At 56.8% G+C, this 20808-nt stretch overlaps 1 protein-coding gene across 1 annotated transcript in view; it reads right to left on the reverse strand.

Annotated features, from left to right (window-relative positions):
- Positions 1-20808, reverse strand: part of DHRS3 (dehydrogenase/reductase 3) — a 37876-nt gene that overhangs the window by 748 nt on the left and 16320 nt on the right. The window contains exons 2-5 of the mRNA XM_082685407.1: positions 7309-7452; positions 6569-6688; positions 6052-6290; positions 2033-2158 (exon numbers count right to left, since the gene is read on the reverse strand). Of these exons, the coding sequence (XP_082541533.1) occupies positions 2033-2158; positions 6052-6290; positions 6569-6688; positions 7309-7452 (629 nt within the window). The remainder of the gene's footprint in view (positions 1-2032; positions 2159-6051; positions 6291-6568; positions 6689-7308; positions 7453-20808) is intronic.

Genomic DNA, 20808 nt, shown 5'->3' on the forward strand with positions numbered 1-20808 from the left:
GATCGATTCGTTATCTGATCAATTAACTCCACGTTCCACTTACTCAACAAATATTTGCTGTGTGGGATGGAAGGGTTAGGCCCTGCTGTTCTCTCCAGGGAAACTTCCAGATTCACCCCCAGGCCTCTCCTTGGGCTCCCACAGCCCCTGTGCTTCCCCAGTGGCCCCTGCCATGCCCTTGCTGTTGGCTTGTCAGGCCCACACCCACCTCGGAAGGAGAGACCTCATCTCTGACCCAAGCCCCACAGGCAGGGCTCAGCATAGAGAGCCCCTCAGTCCATTTGTTCAATTGAAGGGCCCTGACCTGCTCTCAGTGCAGGACAGGAAGGGCTCACTTCTACCCAGAGCAATCTAGAAGGCTCCCTGGGGTGCGCATGGCGCTAGAGTTGAGCTTGTAAAGATTTTTCTTGGGGGTGGTGAAAAGCGGGTGTTGTACAAAGGCTGAGGAAGGGGATGGCCTCTGCTTCCTGTGGAAAAGTAGTGGGGGATAGAAGAGGGAATTTAGGCTAGGAGGTTTTGGAGGAAAACACTGACATGTTCTAGACAAACCAGCTTTTTTCTAGAATGTTCAGAAAGGCTTCTGAGAAGCCCCCTGCAGTGGAGGGTGGCAGTCTCGACTCGCCTAGGGTCACACAGCAAGGAGCATCTCAGAGCAACAGTCACGACGACTAAGGGACGCAAAGACGTGGTCCAAATGTCCCCAGGTGCCCCCTGCCCCTGCCCCTACTCGGTGTCTGTAAAAGAGCTTTGAGTTTGGACGGACTGATGGGTCCCCTTAGTGAGGAGGTCCCCGTGTCTGTAGTTAGAGCAACTTCTCAGCAGTCGACACACAGACAGAGGGAACCTGTTTCCTGGGCCTTGATGTCTGATGAAGGCACTTAGGTCCTTCATTTCCTGAAAAGGCCTCTCAGGTCAGAGGGGTTCCGTCAGCAGGGGGCAGGGGGCAAGACGAGGCCCAGAGAGATAGAAGTCCACAGCCACGGGGCTCCAGCGTCCAAGCTCTCCCTGAAGCACCAGGTTTCGCTGGGTACCTGCAATGGCCCCTTCAGGGCAGGGCTGGGAGGGGCAGGGTGTGCTGCTCAGAGTCTAGAAAGTTCTAGGAAATGTGATACTGCGCCGATTCTGAAGGAGGGTGATCTCCTCTTTTAAAGCCGACCTCCTGGTACATCCCATCTGACCAGCCCTGGAGCACTTCCGGGAATCCCAAACATTGAGATCCCTGTTTCCCCCCACTAGATTGAACTTCCTGAACACTGGGGCCAACAAGTGCTAGTCTCCAGAACAGTGGTTCTCAAAGGGTGGCCCAGGAACCCTTGGGGGACACCTGAAACCGCTTCAGAGGTCAAACTGTTTTTGTCATAAGACTCAGACGGTTTTGCCTCTGCACTCCTCTCTCCCACACGCAGCTGAGTTTTCTGGAGGCGACATGCCACGTGACATCGTAACCGAGTAAAATCAGAAGCAGATCTAGGTGTCCAGTTGTCTCCAATTAAAGTCAGGCAATAAAGAACTTTGCAAAAATGCAAAACAATGCCATTCTTCCTGCTACTTTTTCTTTTTGGTGGAAAATACCCTTTTTATAAATATATCATATTTCTGTGAACCAGGGATGGACATGGATTGATTACTGCTGTTTATACATGAGCAAATATTTTAAATATAAACAAATACATAAATCTTGTAAAACTTTTTCCGTTTTAATGTCTCCTACGGTAACTAAGAATAGAGACAACTCCATTAAAAATAAAGGGGGGGGGAGCTTTGGTTTCCCCTAATTTTTGACATTGTAAAGGAGTCCCGAGACCCACAAGTTTCAAAACGATGGCTCCATCCTAAGTGTAGGAAACCCGCACGCAGGCCGCCTGTGCTCACTTTCGTGCCCACAGCAGACATGACTAATCGATTACAGAGTCCTTTCTCCTGCCTGCCGTCTCCTCCCCGCCAGGCTTCCCTGGCAGAAGGGGAATGGCCAGCAGGAGCCCGTCTCCAAATCTCCACTCCCCATCCCCCATCCCCGACCCCGAGCACTTACCTTTTCAAGATGATGAGGGCGTGCATGGTCCACGGAAGGAGGAGGAGGGCCTGATTCAGCTGCACGGCTTCCACCGTCCTCCGGGCCACCGTCTCAGGCTTCAGCGGTGGGAAGAGGTTGGGGAACCTGGCGCAGGAAGAAACACAGGGGATGTTGCTAGAGAAAGCCATGCTTCTGCTGACCTCCTCCGCGGCTAACAAATCCGGCCCATCCCTCTGGCGTCTGCTGTTTGGAAGACCTGAGTCCCCTTTGGAAGGCTCTGCTTTCCCCCACCTGCTGTCCCCAGTAGCGCCGGGGGCGCCCCCCCCCCCCCCGCCTTTTCCTTGCTCCCCAGTGAGCCTGCCCTTGAGAATGGAGATCTTGTAGGCCATCCCCTGGGACTCATTCTCCAACATGCTTCCCAGGGATCCTTTAAAGTGTCACTCCGGGGCGCCCGGGTGGCTCAGTCGGTTAAGTGGCTGCCCTCAGCTCAGGTCATGATCCCGGGGTCCTGGGATCGAGCCCCGGATCAGGGTCTCTGCTTCTCCCTCTCCCTCTGCCGCTCCCCCTGCTTGTGTGCGCGCGCGCTCTCTCTCTCTCTCTCTGTCAAATAAATAAATAAAATCTTAAAAATAAAATAAAATGTCGCTCTGATCCCGTGTCTGCCTGGCCCAGCCCTTCCCAGGGGCTCCCAGGGCCCTCCACGGCCCTGCTTCACGTGGGCCCCGCTCACCCGCCGCCTGACCCCTCTTCCGGGTCACTCTGCTCTGCTCTACCTTGGCCAACCTTTTTGTTCTTGCCACTTAAGCTCTCTGCCGGCAGCCTCACCTGAGAGAGTTCTTAGCCCATCCACTCGGGGTGGCCTCTGCGCTCCTCCCTCTGCTAATTCTCTGGACTGGCCACCTTGGGAAGGGCCTCGCCTGTCTGTCTGTCTCCTCGTTCATGGCCTGTCTCCCCCCTCAGACTGTGAGTTCCACCAGGGCAGAGGTCTGGTCGGTCTTGCTCTCTGTGTTCTCCCCTCTGTGCAGAGACTGGTCCACAGTGGTGCTCAATCCGTGCTCGCGGCACAGATGGCCACGGAACAATCCGCTGTTCCCCAATGTGTCCTGCCCATCCTGTCGGAGGCAGGGGTCTGCGGGATGGCCGCTCTCTGCCCGGCTCGCTGCTGCCCTCGCTGATTCATGGGTTCACTGACTCGGCCTCCCAGACGCGGACAGAGCGCTTTCCAAGGGGTTGGTAAATGAACGGCTGAACGCGCCAATGCCGGGAGCTTTCTCACGCCTGTTCGGAGGCCTGTGACCTGAGCCCCACACGGCGATGGTACCTCTACCTGCCAGACCCGTGCGAAACGAAACAGGAGTCCTTTGCTCCAATTTATAGAGAAGGAAGCTGAGGCTTTGGGGGAGATTAGGGGAGGCCCTAAGGACTCAAGCCAGGCCAGCAGGAGCCCCAGGACAAAAGTCTGTCCTCGCCCCTGTGGGCCTGTAGGCCCAGGGCTGACCGTGATCACCCCGTAAGGGCTTGCCGGCTGTTCGGGCCCCAGAAGCACTTAGGGCTTAGGTAAGTCACTCAGAGCTGACGTTACCTTGAGCAAAGGCAACTCTTGGGACCCAAGCATGGGCGGGGTGGGTCTCAGAGAACCCGTGGACGACCCCACACCCATTCCCCACCAGGGGCTTCCTTTGCTTTCCCAAGGTGCAGCCAAGATGCTCCCAGCCCTGCTGCGGGTCACGGAGGCCAGATCCCTACAGACAGTGCACGGTCTGGTTTCCCAGCCCCGACTTGGGCCAGTCCTGCTCACTACTTGGAGGAAGGGAAGGCGGGGCGCATGGGCCAAGCTCATTAAGTTCAGGGGGACCCTTCCTCGTAAGGCCCCTGCAGAAGAACCTGACGGATGCCAGCACGGCCGCGGGAGGGTCCTTCTCCTTCCCCCGCTATGGGTGAGATAGGTCCCCAAGGCTTTGCCAGAAAGCCCATCAGTTTTTTCATGGTTGGGGAGGAAGCCAGTGATTTTCTTCTTTTGTTTTTTTCCTTTGAGAAGTGGGAGGTGGTTAGACAGCAATCATCCTTTTCTGACTCTTCCTCCAGCTCCTTGGGGCTCAGCCACACACCCGCAGGTGCCTAACCTTCACCTGGAGCTTACTACTTGTCGGGCAGGCTAGTGGAGTCCCATCTCGGAGCTCATCTAACCTGTGAAGCAAGGGCTACATTACCCGTCCCTTCTTAGAGATGAAACCAAGGCACAGAAAAGCTAAAGTGACTTATCCAGGTCCCACGGAGCTGGCCCGAGGCTGTGTGGGTCCACACTCGGAACCACTGCAGAAACATGGCTTGGGGAAACTTGCACGTCCTTAACGTGCTGGAGAGGAGACTGCCAGCAGGTGAGACAGACACCCTGCCAGAGGCCTGCTGATAGCCACCTACTTCTGCATCCTGGAGCCCAGCCAAAACCCCGATTACCCCTGTTGCTCTTCCATCCAATGTGCATTTACAGAGCACCTCCTGTATACCCAAAAGAAAAGAAGCCAAACTGAGATGTGATAGGGGAGGGGGAGCCAACATGGGACATTAACTGTCATTTATCGAACCTCCTCTACATACAGAATCCACGGTGCTTTGCATGTCCAGCAGGTGGAAATTTGGGGGGCGCACAAAAGGGGTGATCAGGGAGGAAGATTAATCACATACGGCTTCTCAGAGATGCTCGCTGATGGCAAGGACAGGAGAGCAGCAGTTTGTTACTGGGGGTCTGTGGGCCAGGCTTTGCACCAGAACCTTCCGTGTGTCGCTTCGAACCCTCCTCAGGAGCCCCTCAGGGAGGTATGATGTCCACTCTTACAGACCAGCGGAGTACGGCTCAGGGAGTCGGCAAAGCTGGTTCGAGGTTTTGCAAATCCAGAGACCCGGGGGTGTCGCCAAACGACTCTTAGTACTAACAGCTCGGGGAGACGGGGGGGGGGGACCCCACATGGCTTGTGCTCTGCGAAAGGCCCTCCGCTGGCTGACTCGTTCAATTCCCACGAGGACCCTCCACGTCATCCTCGTTTGGGGAAGAAGCTGGTGTACCAGATTCGGAAGGGAAGTTTGTAACTGGGGCCGTGTTGCAAAAAGCAAGGAACGCAGCTGTTGGGTAATTCCGCATTTTCATTTCTCCATGACCTTATGCGGCTTCACAAACCTTCGTCATCGTAGCACCAATTATTGGGCTCTTACTGTCTACATACGTGGTGTTGCGTGGCAGGTCCCGTTTTATCCTTGTCGCAGAACCTAGGTGCGGACCTCCTCACCGCCCCTTCCTCCCTTCCTCTCTCTCTCTCTCTCTCCTTCCTTCCTTCCTTTCTTTTTGGAGAGTGAGTGAGAAAGCCGGGTGGGGAGGAAGGGGCAAAGTGAGAGGGAGAATGTGTGGAGCCCGATATGGGGCTTGATCTCACGACCCTGTGATCCTGACCAGAGCCCCAATCCAGAGTGGGACGCTTCACCGAATGAGCCACCCCAGATGCCCCTCTCATCAGCCCGTTTTATAGAGGAGCAGTGGAGGCCGCAGTGGGCGCTAACTGGACCCAGGGTGGCAGGGGACATCACAGGTAGAGGTGAGCTGGCTCGGAAGCATGAGCTCTAAAGCCATGGTTCCCAGTCCCTTTGATCGGCTTTGGTATTTCTTTAAATTGAGCTGTATTTTGCATATAATAAAAAGGCATACATCTCTAGTGTATAGCTTGACTCGTTTTCATCTACACAACCACCGCTCAGATCGGGAAGAGAGAACATTCTTAAAAGCCTAGAAAGCTCCCTTGGGCCTCCTCCCAAGCTATGTCCCCAGCCCACGAGGGACGGCCACTGCTCTGGGTTCCATGCCCGTGGCCGGCCTCTAGAGCTTCATACGGAGCAGTCACACAGCAGGCCCTCTCCTGCCTCTGGCTTCTTGACCCACTTAAGACTTTTGGGATTCATCCTCGCTGTTCCTGGACGGACCCTCCGTTCTCTCTGCTGGGGGCCGTGCCCGGGGTGGTGGGGGAGAGGCGAGTCCCCCGCTCACTGACCTCACCCTCATGCCCTGGAACATCTCGGTGCTGGTGTGGAAGGGCAGCACGGTGGTGGCACTGACCCCTGGACAGTCCAGCAGCCCCAGGGTCAGGCTCTCCATGAAGGCGAAGGCCGAGGCTTTGGACGTGCAGTAGTCAATGGCCCCGGGGATGGCGGAGAGCGCCAGCACGGAGTTGAGACACACGATGTGGCCGTTCTGCAGCTCCAGCATCCGCGGCAAGAAGGCCTTCGTGGTCTGAGGGCGGGCGGGAGGTCAGTGTGGGGCCGCCGCCTCCAGCAGCCCCTCTACACCAGGCCAGTACGGGCACCCGTGTCCCCCGGATGAGGAGCTCCCCTAGGACGGGGAGGGGAGGCGGCCGGGGCCTGCCCGCGACAGGGCCTTGACCTCCACTTTCTCGGACCTCCACAAGCCCCAGCCCCAGGGAGCCTCTCCCCACGCCCAAACGGCAGCGCGGAGGGAAGGAATGGGTCACTCTCACCCGGGGGCTGGCTGTGGCCCGGGATGGCCCTTACCCAGAACTGGCCCAGGGTGTTGATGTGCTGGGACTTGAGAAGGGCGTCATCGTCACTGTCCATGAGGCTCTTCCCGTGCACCACGGCAGCATTGTTTACCAGGATGGTGATGTCGCCCACCTGCGGGCAGGGGGAGCCGTCGCGGGGCCTTTAGGGCAGAGGGACCTGCCCCCTCCCCTCTCACCGTGCACCCCCGGACAGCCACATCGTCTCTCCAGGCATCAACCTGGACTCCTGAGACGGGGCTGCCTGCCATCCCAGGTCGATCCGAGGGTCCGAAAGACTTTATGGCACAGAGCAGGTTTATGACAAGTGAGGTTATTGTTACATGGAAGCAGTTAACGTTAGCCGTGTGCCAGATACCCAGTGGGGTGGGCTTTGCTCCCTGGGAGCTCCCTGAGAGCTCATTCAGTGCAAACAGGTTGCTGGAGTCAGGACAAGGATTTTCCCAGAGGACAATGGGATGTTTGGCCCCAGACTCTGGGTCAGAAACTCACAAGGTCTGAACTTCCAAAGGGGACAACAGGTGTTATGCAATCAACCCACACCCCTAATCCCCGCCCTGAGCAACACACACGCGTGCACACACAGCGTGGAGAGTCCCCGGGAGAGTCCCCAAAGATGCCCCGGAAACAGCCAGCCTGCCGTTAGCAACACTCTCTCCCAGGCCAGATCGATCTCTTTGGCTGGCCTTCCCCTGGGTCCGGCTGAGCGGAGGACGGGCCCTCCAGGCTACTCACCTTCTCCCGGACAGCTTTGGCCGTCTGGTACACCTCCTCCCGGTTGCCCACGTCACAGATGAAGTAGTGGCACTCGGTGCCCATCTGCCGGATCTCCTCCGTCGTCTCCTTCAGGCATTTCTCAGTCCGGCCCCAGAGAACAATCTGGAAGGAGAGGATGACAGCCCTGAGTCAGTGGTCATTGAGTACGCCATTGTGATTCAGTTGTTGGCATCAGAAGTTCAGCAATCCGCCCGAGGAATTGGCAAGTGAAGTAACCAGGCTCCCGGACTGCATCCAAAGAGGGTTTGCAAAGCGCATCGACAATAGGCTTTCCCAAAGGGATAGAGCCTATTCTGGAACGAACGAGTACTTTCTGAGCCCACTTAGGACCGATCGCATGAGTGTTATTTACAAGTCCTTCTTAGATGCTGCTTTCCACGGAACACCCCCTGCCAGCTCCATCGCAGAAGCCACAGCAGAACTCCTCTATGGTGTTCCGGAACGCTCCCAAGAACAAGCTGGTCTTCTCTCCCCTTAGAGCCAGAGCCAGGTTTATGAGCACAAGCTGCCAGAATGGACTGGAAGGTCCTGGCCGCAAGGCCCACGGAGGCGAAGTGGAGCTCTCCCCCCCAGCTGCGGTCCCTCTGGGAAGGAGAGCACGGAGAGAGGCGCCAGGGTCCCACTGAGCAGGAGATGTGGGCGTTCCCCTCCCCCAGCCCCACCCTGGTCATGAACATGAGACCCGCTATACCAGGAGAAGACCCTGGTGGGGCCGATGAATGGATTCCTAACAGGGTGGGGCAAATTTATGAATGGCGGCCATAAAAGGCACAGAAAAGAAGGCTGGCTAATTCTCAACCTTGACCTAAGCAAGAACAACCCACCTACCTCCCCATGACAGGACATGTTGTGGGTCCAGAGAAGCCCCTGTTGGTAAAAGGGCCTGGAGAGGAGGAACTAAGAATCCCGGGCGCAGAGGGACAGAATGGGGCCGGATGGCATCAGAAAAAGGAAGAAGGGCACGCGGGAGGCTCAGTCGGTTAAGCATCCGGCTCTTGATTTTGGCTCAGGTCACGATCTTGGGGCTGAGAGATGGAGCTTGCAGTCAGCATGGGGTCTCTCTCTCTCCCCCTCTGCCCCTCCTCTCTCTCTCTCTCTCTGTCTGAAATAAATAAATACAATCTCAAAAAAAAAAAAAAAAGGCAGAGATGAGGTTTTCTTCGGGATTAGTCTAATGGGTTTCTATTTTTGTTTCTTCTTCCTTTCTAAAATTACCAACAAAATTCCTCCTCAAGGGGTGCCTGGGGTGGCTGTTGGTTAAGTGTCTGCCTTCAGCTCAGGTCATGATCCCAGGGTCCTGGGATCGAGCCCCATGTCATCGGGCAACCTGCTCAACGGGGAGCCCGCTTCTCTCTCTCCATCTCCCTCTGTCCCTCCCCCACCTATGCTCTCTCTCTCTCTCAAATAAGTAAAATCTTGAAAGAAAGAAAGAAAGAAAGAAAGAAAGAAAGAAAGAAAGAAAGAAAGAAAGAAAGAAAGAAAGAAATTAAAGAAAGAAGAAATTCCTCCTTGAGAAATAAAACTCAACATGGAACCCAGTGTGTGAAACGAGCGAAAGGAAGAAAGCACACGTCCAGCTGCACATTTTCTTCCTCTAGAAACAACTAATGAGAAGGGAGAAGCTGCGTTGGGCGGGCCAACATTTTCCAGTGGGAGTTACAGAGGGGGGTCCCCATACACCAGCCTGGAATCCAGATTGCTCCAGTCTGCTTTGTGACCCAGGAGGGACAAAAGTCACACAGGCAAGTAGTTGGAGGTGGGAACGGTTTATCAATCTTAAAATCTCGGAACTTTTACTCAAGCAGAAAGGGCCCCCAAAGGGTGTAGCTGACAGGATGAGAGCTGGGGGATCTCCCAGTGGGTTTGCTCTCTTTATTCGTGCTTTTAAGGCTTTTGCAATATTTTAAAAAAGAGAATAAAAGTTTGTTTGTTTTTTTTTCCACCTCCGGAAACATCCCTGGGAAAGCCTGGTTTGAAGACCCCACCTAGTCGAAGCACTTTACTTCTTGTAATTGAAGTCTTCAAACACAGGAAGGGTTTTAGAAGGAAGGATTCCACCCGTGGCTCTCCGTGACCACAAAAGCCCATCAGGGGCCAACCGTCTGCAATTAGACAGGCTCCAAGGAATACTTTCTCGTCTGTTGAACTAAAAACAGACTAAGAATGTGCCCCTGCAGGAGAGGCAGGGAGAGTCACTTCGGGAAGAAGATGACAAACATCTGTTTTAGGAATGGGCAGCTGGGTGTGAGCACCCTCCACGCCACCAGACCTCACCCTTGCCTTGAGGTCATTGTCACCCAGTTTCCTTCCATCCTTCCTGTTACCCCACCAGCCTGTCTGACCGTCCATCCACCTATCCATCTGTCCATCCATCCATCCATCCATCTGTCCAACCACCTATCCATCAATCCATCCATCCATCTGTCCATCCATCCATTCATCCATCCATCCATCCATCTATCCGTCCGTCCGTCCATCTGTCCAACCACCTATCCATCCATCCATCCATCCATCCATCCATCCATCCATCTATCCGTCCGTCCGTCCATCTGTCCAACCACCTATCCATCCATCCATCCATCCATCCATCCATCCATCCATCTATCCGTCCGTCTGTCCATCCATCCGTCCATCCATCCATCCATCCATCCATCCGTCCGTCCATCCATCCATCTATCCGTCCGTCCGTCCATCTGTCCAACCACCTATCCATCCATCCATCCATCCATCCATCCATCCGTCCATCCATCCATCTATCCGTCCGTCTGTCCATCCATCCGTCCATCCATCCATCCATCCATCCATCCATCCATCCATCCGTCCATCCATCCATCTATCCGTCCGTCTGTCCATCCATCCATCCGTCCATCCATCCATCCTTCCATCCATCCATCTTCCTCTCCTTTCTCCCTTCTACTCACTCTCTCCCGTCATCCAACCACCCTTCCACTGAATTTCTGAATATGTCAGCCAGAGGGGATCCTTGGCCGCCTCTTTCCTGCTCCCGTCCCTGCCCAGCAGTATCCCGCCTCCAGCTCCTATGGGGAATAGGACCACGGAGCGGGCACAGTTCCCTGCGGTCCGGCAGAAGGCAATGCCTCTGGGGACTCTGAGAATTCCAGGACAAGTAGAGACAGAAGGGAAGCTTAAAGCTGGGGGTGGGTGTTGTCAAGTGTAGGGGTTCTGGGAGCACGAGGGATCGCCTCAGAGGGTCCGGAGCAGTGGCACAGAAAGGGCGCCCTTCATTCTGGGGACCTTAGGTTGCTTCTCATCACAAGCAGGTGTGCATGGGGCTCCCATAGAAGGGGCCCTAAGGGCCCAGGGGTTCCTGGCCGGATTAACCAACTCTTCCTGACCCCCCAGTTCTCAGATCGAGCAAGGAGAGAAGAGTCTAAATCCCCCTACCCCTTGTCTACCCAGAAAACCAGCAGCCAGAAACCAAGGAGGCCAGGACTGTCTACATGGCTGGAAGTGCCCCTGCGGAGGGAAAGGGGGTGGAGTAAGGGGAGGGGGGTGAAGTGAAAGCTGGGTCCCCTCGTCTTCCATGGGCAGGGCATACGCCCCGGCAGGACCCTCAGGTTTGACCATTTCCTTTTTGGGGTCTGCTGAGGATGCCGCCGGGGGGCTGGCTTCCTTGGGCTCTGTGCTCGGACCCCCACCTCTCCCCGGGCACTAGGACAGGCTTGCTCTCTGCCTGCCTCGCAAGCCCACCGGCCCCCTGCGGGCCTCAAGTCTGGCTTGTTCATTTTCATATTCCGGCACCCGGGAGCACACGTGCTGTTTGCTGTTTGCTGAAGGAATGTTCTGGGCCACAGGTGGGATGGGCTGGGAGGAGGTTTAAGGCTGAGACCCTCCCATCGTCCTTGGCTGAGCCATTCAGGGTCCCAGAACCTCCAGCACAGAGTGTGCTTGGACCAAGATTCAGTGAGATCCGGATTTCCCCAGAGCCTCAAAACAGTCCCGGGGCTGAGCTGTGGGGTAGAGTCACGTGCAAGGCTCAGCCCTGGAAGGGGGCAAGGGGTCTGTCTCAGAGGAGAACGAGGGTCAGGCCCAGGCGTGCGAGCCTCGCTCGGTGGCCGGGGCTGCTCGTCTGGGGGTGGGAGGTCGGGGAGACAGCTGAGGGGAGGCAGAGTTGGAGCTGCTCCTGTCACTGTCCCCTCCTGGTCGCTCCTCCTCTAGTCCCCTGCCCAGACCCCTCGGAAGACCCAGAGGTACCGAGCGGCCAACCCAGCAGGCCCGCCCGTGCGGTCCATGCCCGGAGTCACCTGGGGGTGACCCAGGGCAGTTGGCAGGACAGGAGTCCCACCCAGCACCAGAACGAGAGAGAGGACGGGCAGGCAGGTGGCAGGGGGGTCTGAGAGGAGCGTGGGGCGAGCAGCCCGAGGAGGGGGCAGGTGTGTCAAGTTAGGGCTCAGGATGGCTTGACATGTGCGGGCTCCCTGCCCCTCTGGGGGGAACGGTTGCTCGCGTCCTTCGGGCTGTGTGGCTGGCCTGTGTCCGGAGGGAAGGGGAGCAAGACCTCCAGCCTCCCAGGGGCGGCGGGTCCACATTGCCCGCCTCAGGGAGCCAGGGTTCCAGCGAGGGAAGACAGTGACCAGCGAGAAAACCATCGGACGCAAATTATGGCGAGTGGGATAAAGAGTCAGTGGGGGAACTTCACTTAAATTCGGAGCTGGACGAGGTAGCCCCTTGTACAGATAATGAAACTGCGGCCCAGAGAGGCTAAGTAACTTGTCTGTGGTCACACAGCAACTGAGTGACAGAGCTGGGATTCGAACCGAGGTTTCTCACCAGCACTCACTCTCTCCCAGTAGGAGAAAAGCGCTGCCTTTCTTCGTGGGGTCTCCTGGGGATTAAGCACGCAGAAACAGGCACCCGCTAAGTATTCAGTACACGCCCTCTATGATCATTTCCCAGAGAGACAAAGAGCCGAGAACACCAGCACGGCCTCTTGATGGACCCTCACCTGCAGCTGTTAAAAGGATGAGTGTTCGTGACACAGGAAAAGGCTGAGGGATCTAATGCTGAGAGAAAAAGACTGCAGCCCTGTCCATAAAGGATACCCTCAACCCTGCAAACATAGAAGGTTTTTTTTTTTTAAGATTTTATTTATTTATTTATTTATTTATTTATTTATTTATTTATTTGCAAGAGAGAGTCGGGGAGCTCAGAGAGAGGGACAAGCAAGCAGACTCCCTGTCCCCACCTTTGCCAGCCCCGCTGAGCAGGAAGACGGATGTGGCGCCCAATCCCACCACCCTGAGATCATGACCTGAGCTGAAATCAAGAGTCAGATGCTAAACCGACTGAGCCCCCCAGGTTCCCCTAAAAGCCTCACAGTTTCACGGAAGTCGCCAGGCCACGTAAGAGGGTGGGTTGTCTCGGGTGGGATCGTGGCTGACTGTGGTTTGTGTCTTTATGCCTGGGTGTCCTGAGAAAACTGTCTCTAACGGATGGCTACCATTGTTTATGATCTTGAAGGATGGCAGAAGAAAAGCTTCCGCACAGATCTTCCCAGACAGCTCCTTCACACACAGGTGGCTCAGCACTGTGGTCCCAGCCCTGCTTGCTTCCCCAAGGCCCCTGGCACTGCTCTCGGGAGCTCCCCTCCATCGTGAGGTGTTGTCTATTTGGATCTCTCTCCCCATCATTGTGTGAATGAGTGAGGAGGCTCCCAGAGACTCCACAGTCAGGGTTTATGCTCGTGCATGACACACTGCCCTTGGCCCCAAGTGCAGTGTGGTCACCATCTTCCTTTTAGATTCTGTCTTTTGGAGGGCAGGGAATAAATCTCACTCATTCTCAGTTCCCTGTTTCCCTCCCTAGTGCCCAGCACAGGCTGTTTTTCTCTGTTTTCAATGCCAAGCCTACTGCAGACTCCTATTCATCCTTCAGAACCCTGCCCGGATGCCCCGTCAGTTCTCAAGCTTCTCTGGTTGTTCCTGTCCATTCTGTCCATCTTGTAACCTTAGTACCTGGCACGGGCCAGCCACAGAGTACAAGCCCGCTGACGTTGTCACACGGCATTGGCCGGGGGAGGTCTCTAGAAAAATCTGCTGACCAGAGAATAGTGAGTGACTCTACCCCACCCAGCCTGGACTTCTTTGTCCAAAGTGGCTTGCTTGAGTGCCTGGACTTGGCATTCATTGTTAGAGCTCAGCTGCAAAGCACAGAAAGCAGCCCCACCTCCCTCAGTGACATGAGCTGGGTGGTCTCTGGGTGGGTCCCAGGAGGACCATCTGTTTGTAATTGGCAGCCCCGGAAAGATCTGAGTCCCTGGGAAGATCTTTAGCAGAACAGCTCATGTCTCCTGGGCTCCATGTCTTGGAGCAAAGTAGTGTGCTGAGTTGGTACCTTCCTGAGAAGGAAGAAAACACCCCCAGGACCGAAAACCATGGCAGGGGGGCGGGGTTGGGGGGATGGTTACCATTTGGAGGGTGCACAGCTCTCCTCCACTCTGAGCACCTCCAGTGGGAGGACATTAATTAGAATGAATTAGAATCCAGCCTTGTGGACAGACGAGAATGAGCAAACAACAAACTTCAGCGTGGCCAGGAAGCAGGCGTGTGGACAGGTAAGGCTGAGAGCATGAATGCGTACTCTCCAGGGTGACTTAAATTTTGAGTTTTCCCCTCTTTCAGAGTCCTATTTCCAGAAAGAGATCCCCTACCTTTTGGGTAGAATGGCCTAGAACAGGCTCAGGAGCCAGACGGGCTGGGCTCAATTCTCTGATCTACCACTTGGGAGTTCCAGGAACTTGGCAAACCCACGGAGCCTCTCTATAAATCAAGGTCATTAATTTCAAAGGGTGGCTTGGGAGAGGCAGAAAGGACACAGTCAATGCTGGCTCTTCGTCTTCTTAATCCAGGAAGAGAAAAACCCCGCCCCTTGCCCGCAGAAGATCCCACTATTCCCCCGTAAAAGTGTAGTCATCAGTGGCCTGGAAGACCCCAGCCGGGGCTCGGCTGCCTTGCTTCTAGCCACAGCCTGACCTGGGGCACAACTGCGGAATCTTAAAGACCTCCCCGTTTCTCTCCTTCCCCCTGACTTAGACCTCCCTTTGTCCACACCCCTGGCCCATGAAGGTGGAGACCGTGGTCAGTGCTGTCCGACCTCTCAGACGGGCTACAGGGTGCCCTGCAGGAAGATGTCCCGGGAGAGGTTTCCATGCCGAGCTCTGGGGACCCTGAGGAATCCGGGAAGGAGCCTTGAGGGCTGTTGAGGGGTCGGAGGCTCGGGAGGGAGGCAGCGTCCCAGGGTCCCAGCCCCTCCCCAGCGGCCATGAGGAGCAGGGCCACGTTTTTAAAGAAAAGATTGATTGATTGATTGATTGATTTGGGGGGGTCGGAGGGCAGACTCCCTGCTGAGTGTGGAGCCCAACATGGGGCTGGGCCCCACGACCCCGAGATCAGCACCTGAGTGGAAACCAAGAGTCGTGGGAGCTTAACTGACTGCACCATCCAGGTCACCCCAAAACAGTGGCACTTCCTCTTTTTTTTTTTTTTTTTTTAAGATTTTTGTAATGTTTTCATTTGCGAGAGAGAGTGAGCGAGAGCATGAGCAAGAGTCAGAGCAAGAGGGAGAAGCAGGCTCTCCGCTGAGCAGGCCGCCCGACATGGGACTTGATTCCAGGACCCCAGGATCGGGACCTGAGCCGAAGGCAGACACGGAGCCACTCAGGCGTCCCAGTTGGGGCACTTTGATTCGTCTTCTAGAACAGCCATTTCTACAAAGATTCTGTTGCTAAAAATAAAGTTTGAAGGCTAGCGGCCCGGATCCTTGCCCCTTCCTTCTCTGGGACAGAAGCGTTTTCTCTAGGAATGACCCCAGTGGGCTGCCTCTAGCTCCCAACCACCGGGAGTACCAGCCTGTGCCCCCCCGCACACACACCCAGCCGACCGGCCCTTCTTCCGAAGAAAACGTTTCAAAATGACAGTGAAAAAACAAATCAGTGACAGGGATGGGAAACCTCCTAGACACGTTTTGGACTTTCTCCTCTTTCCGCCTTCCCTTCCAGAAGCCCTGTTTCCATGCTCCTCACATCCCTGTCTGTATCTTGTCCTTAGGCTCCTTCCCCGTGTCCCACCACGGCCGCCTGACCCCAGAGAGTCAGAGGTGGCCGAAGCACCAGGCCTCTTTGCTAGGGACTCAGGCTAGAGGTGGCTCCCCCTTCCCGTTCCTGCACTGCCGAGCTGCCCAAGTGACAGGAAGGACAGGTTTGCGCTGCCTTCCTTCCCTGTTCGGGCCTGCCGAGAAGGTTCTGGATGCTACTGGCTCGCTGCTGGAGAGGACTGTTACGGAGCTCCTCAAATGCAATTAGGCAGCACTGTCCCCTTCTCGCAAGTCCCTGACCATAGCCTGGAGCCGGACGGACTTCCTCCCTTGCAGTGCCATCTGGAACTGGACCTCGGGCACCACGGGGATCACCACGAGGGTCACACCCTGCTGCAGTCTGTCACCTAGTCCTCTGACAGCTCTAGGAGGGAGGTACTGTGTCCGTTCCAGGCCCTTGAGAAGAACGGTTGCTCACAGCGGCCCTGCGGGTGGGTGACAGCATGACTTATGTCCCCCAAGAAGGCACATCCAACTCTGATCCCTGATCCCCATGCACTAGGAAAAAGGGTCTTTGCACATGTGATTAATTAAGTTAAAGTATCTTGAGGTGAGATCACCCTGGATTAGGGTGGACCCTAAAATCCAATGACAGGTGTCCTTATAAGAGATAGAGGAGAGACACACAGAGAAAAGAGGTGACTCCTTCCAGGCGGCTGCCACAGAAGTGTGGTCCTGGAGAAAGGCAGGCAGGAGCCTTGGCCACCTGACGGCTGGTAGAATGGAGCCCCCAGGAGCGGGTGGCAGTGTGGACACGGACGGGTTGAGGTAGAGACCAATGACACACTGCCCTTGACCACTGCGACCAAAAAGGTGTGTCTGATCTGTAGGGGCCGCTGGAGGCTGGGTTTTTAGGTTCACAGCAAAACTGAGCAGAAGCTACAGAGATTCACTCCCTGCACCCACCCCTGCACAGCCTCCGCATTACCAACGTTCCCCAGCCGAGTGGTCGACTTGGCACAGCTGATGAGCCCGCGCGGACACATCCCCATCACCCAGAGTCCGTAGCTGACTTGAGGGCTCACTGCTGGCTGTGTACATTCTGGGGGTGTAGACAAATGTTTAATGACATCCAATCCCCTCTTGCAGTCTCGTACAGAAAAGTTTCACTGCCCTCGGGGCGCCTGGGTGGCTCAGTGGGTTAAAGCGCTCAGGTCATGATCCCAAGGTCCTGGGATCGAGCCCCGTATCAGGCTCTCTGCTCCGCAGGGAGCCTGCTTCCCTTCCTCTCTCTCTGCCTGCCTCTCTGCCTACTTGTGATCTGTCTGTCAAATAAATAAACAAAATCTTAAAAAAAAAAAAAAAAAGCAAGTTTCACCGCCCTCAAAATCCTCTGTCCTCCCGGTTTGTCCTTCCCTCCTTCCAACCCCGGGCAACAATGACCCTTTTAAGGTCTCCACAGTTCGGCCTTTTCCAGAAGGTCATGTACTTGGAGTCACAGCATACAGAGCCTTCTTTAGATCGCTTCTCCCACTTAGTAACACACACTTAAGGGTGTCACCGTGTCCTTTCATGGCTTGATAGCTCAGTTCTTCCCAGGGCTGAATAACATCCCACTTTCTGAATGTTTTGGTTTATAATTCCCTTCACCGCCCGGAGGGCATCTCAGGGGCAAGTTTTGGCAGTTACGAATAAAGATGCCGTAAACAGCCTTGTGCACGTCCTTGCTTTTTTACTTTCCAGATCTCTCCCAGTCCCTGGGACACCCATGTCTCTCCGTGACGGAAGTCTGATGTCCCTGAGGATAGAGGACACCTCCCCGCCTCTTACTTCCCACCTGCCCAGAGCCATGTCTTCTGCAACTGTTTCGAAACCATGTGTGACCATGGGGCTTAGTCCCCTCTCAAGCCAGGGTGTGGTCCTTGTGAATCTCTCTGGTTCCAGAACCACTGGGAAAACCCTCCAGTGTTTTCTCGAAGGCTGACTCTACAGAGGAGCCTAATGTCTCACCTCCAGGCAGACGCTCAGGGCTGACGCAAGAGCCTGGCCCAAGGGCCGCGCCGCTTTCTGTCTACACTTAGACCACACTTGGCAAAACCCGGGGGTATGCAAACTCGGGCCAGAGGTGTTAGCTGAAGCCCCATGACCTTTGCCTCAGTTCCTCCCTCTGGACCTCCGGGTGGAGAAGCCCACCTAACCGTGAGCTGCAGGTGCTGAGAAGGGGGGAGGGGAGAGCCAGCGGTGTTCGCACAGTATACATCCTCGGTAGTACCAGCCTGAGAAGTGGGACCAGAAGTGCCGTGGATGGACAAAGCTCAGAGTAACTCATGCAGGCGGTGCTACCACAAGTTTCAAAGCGATGCTGCAACCTAGACCCCAAAGCTAAGCTTCCCAAAGCCAAGCTCCCTGTCCTGACTCACTCACTCACACATTCAAGGGGGATTACTGAGTGGTGACTACGCACCAGGCAGTGTTGGAAGCCCTAGAACACGGCAGGACCTAAGTTCATCCCCCTCTCCTGGCATTTGCTCTCCTGTGTGTAGGAGGAAGATGGGAACAGTGAACATAGGAACAAGCTGACTATGTAATGTATAAAGCAAGCAAAGTGCATGGGAGGAACAGGAAGGTGTGTAGGGGCGCTGAGTGGAATGATCGTGGGGTAGGACGTGGGGGACAGGGAAACCCTCTCTGGTAGGGTAATCATCTGGGCAGACTTGGGGGAAGTGAAGGAGGGAACGACATCTGGGGAAAGAACCTTCCAGGCAGAGGGAACAACCAGTGCAAAGGCCCTGGGGTGGGAATGAACTCAGGGTGTTGGGGGAGGTCCAGGGGCAGAGCTGAGTGGGAGACACGAATTTGGGAACTGTAGCTGGGAAGGGCGTGGGGGGCTGTGAATTCTATTCCCAGTGAAAACGGAAGTCCTTCTGAGCGTTGTGACCAGAGAGAAGACAACCTCTGCCTTGGGATTTCAGAAGCAGTTCTGACTGCGGGACCAAGCGTTTGGAATGATGGTGGGAACCAGACCGCAGAGGGAGGCTGGTCAGGAGCTGCTGTCCACCGCAGAGGGGAGATGGGTCTCCCCCCCCCAACACGCTGGGACAGTCCGGTAGAGCTGGTGGAAGAGGGGGTGAGACTCGGCTGCCGGAAGAGGAGTTCCAAGAAGCCCCCAAAGGGTTTGGCCTAAGCAAATGGAAGAACGGTTGTCATTCCCCGAGCCCCCAGCCGCCCTCTCCAGGAAAGGTCGGCTTTGGCAAGTCCCCGGTATGCAGGGAAAGCAAGATCCCGACTTCCATTCCCGGGTCCCTTCCACTTCCAGAACACTTCGGGAAGCAAGGTGCGGGGGAGGGGTGGCGGAGAGCGAGGGAACGGTTCCAGGTGGCCAGGGCAGCCTCCCCAGGAAGAGGGTGCCTGGATGCCCGCCAGCCAGGCCGGCGACCCACCTCGCGCGCCGCTGGTAAACACACCCGTTTCCAATAACAAAGCGCCGGCAGCCGCGGCCCGGGCCCCACGCTCACGAGCAGAGCCGCCAGCCTGCTCCGCGCGGGGAGGCAAGTCTGCGCTCACATGATGGGGTGAGGGGGTGGCAGGAGGAGCCGCCGGGCGAAACCTCAACGGGTCTGGCAGGAGGCTCCAGGAAGTCTTTCTGATAGTGGGCCCAGGGGCGGCGTCGGGTGGGGGCCCGCGGGGGTCCCGGGAGGGGGTGGGACGGGGCTGGGCCGCAGTCCTGGGTGGGGACTGGGCCGGATCCGATTTGGCCGATGGAAAAGGAAGGGAAAGGGGAGGGGAGGGGAGGGGGAGTAGATGGGGGGGGGGTGGCTGTGGTCCCGGACGTGAGGAGGTGAGGAGGGGCGTCTGGGAGGTATCCAGAGCGCTGCCGGGTAGGGTTTGGGGTGCAGGGGGCGGGGATGGGAAGAGGGTAGGGGAGGTGGGGAGGAGGGCCAGGTTGGGGATAGGGTAGGAGTGCTGGAGGGGCGGTGGGAGGGCCAGGATGGGGAGCGGATGGGGTACTGATGGCGAGCAGGGCCAGGTTGGGGACCGGGGTTGGGGCGCGGTTGAGGCGGGATGGGGGAGGGAAGTTGCGGAGGAGGCTGGGCTGGGGATAGGGGTGGGGGCTTGGGGGAAGCGGGGTGGGGGGAGGCGGGGAGGAGGCCGGCTTGGGGTCGGGGCAGGGGCGGGGGTGGACGGGGTCCCCCTCCAGCCGCAGGGACCGCCCGCGCTTCCTCCCCGCGGCCCAGCGGTAAACAAACCCCTGACGTCAGGGGCGCCGCTGGCCCCAGGCTGAACCCGGAGCTGTAAATGAGATGCGCGGTGCCAGCAGCCTCCAGGCCGCGAGGCCTGCGCGCCACACACGCTTGTCCGCGCCGGCCTGAGGTTACCCCAGCTGCGCACACGGACAGGATGCTGCGAACGCCACCAGACATTGCAACACGCAGCCAGTCTGCTGGCCGCAGCGTGAACCCTCCGCCCCCCCTCCCGCCCCCCAGGCAGGCACCGGCCCAGCTGGAGCGCAGCCTCCCTCCTCCGGAGCATCCCCGGGGGGCTGGCAGCTTCCACCCAGATGGGGTCAGCCTCTCCGCCGGGGACCCCATCCCCTGCCTCCTCAGGGTGCCTCCAGCGCCGAGGGCTGGGCCTCTGGGGTCAGCTTTGGGCTTTCTGCCTGACATATTGGGGGAAATGCCTGCCTTGGTGCATGGCCTTCTGGGCAACTCATGGTCTTGAAGGAAGCAGAAGTGCTGGGGGCTAAGGTCCTTCCTCCAGGTGTTGGCGGATGCCAGCGGGTCCCTAGGGCTGCCCCCCAGCCACTCCCCACCTCCCCTATAAGCAGAGGACCGCCGCGGATTCCAGGCAGCTCCCAGAGCAACTCTGGACTGCTTGCCCTTGGCAGCGCCAGGTGTCCGAACTGCCCTTGGGAATGGAAGGCAGCCTGACTGGGGCCGGCAGGCCAGCGCTGCGCTCTGGAGCTGATTTGCTGTGTGACTTTTGGATGAGTCACTTGGCATCTCTGGGCTTCACCATCTCCCTCTGGGGGAAGCGGGGAGAATCGAAACTGGCCTCCCTGTTCTGGGGTGGAAAGGTCAAAAGTGCGAGAAGCCCTCATCAGGCCGCTGGGACTGGCCAGCAGCCTCAGACGCAGCAGCCTGACCTAGAACTTGGAGCCACCCTAGAGCAACCGAGGCGGGGCCTTTCCTCACCCACCTACCAGACTGCCCTCTGGGTTTACTGGGAGTGGTGGGGGCTGTGGGGATATATGTAAACAGTCCCCCGGCCCCAAGGAGCACCCACACTGGCTCCCCTACTCGGACCCCATTAATTCAAGTCCTTGTGGGGTTTGGGGGAAGCTAGAAATGACCGCAGATGTTTAAAAAGGACCCCAGGAACGCAGCAAGGCACAGCTTAACACCAGCT

The sequence above is a fragment of the Mustela nivalis genome (assembly GCF_964662115.1).
Source record: "Mustela nivalis genome assembly, chromosome: 10".
NCBI classification, from domain to species: Eukaryota; Metazoa; Chordata; class Mammalia; order Carnivora; family Mustelidae; genus Mustela; species Mustela nivalis.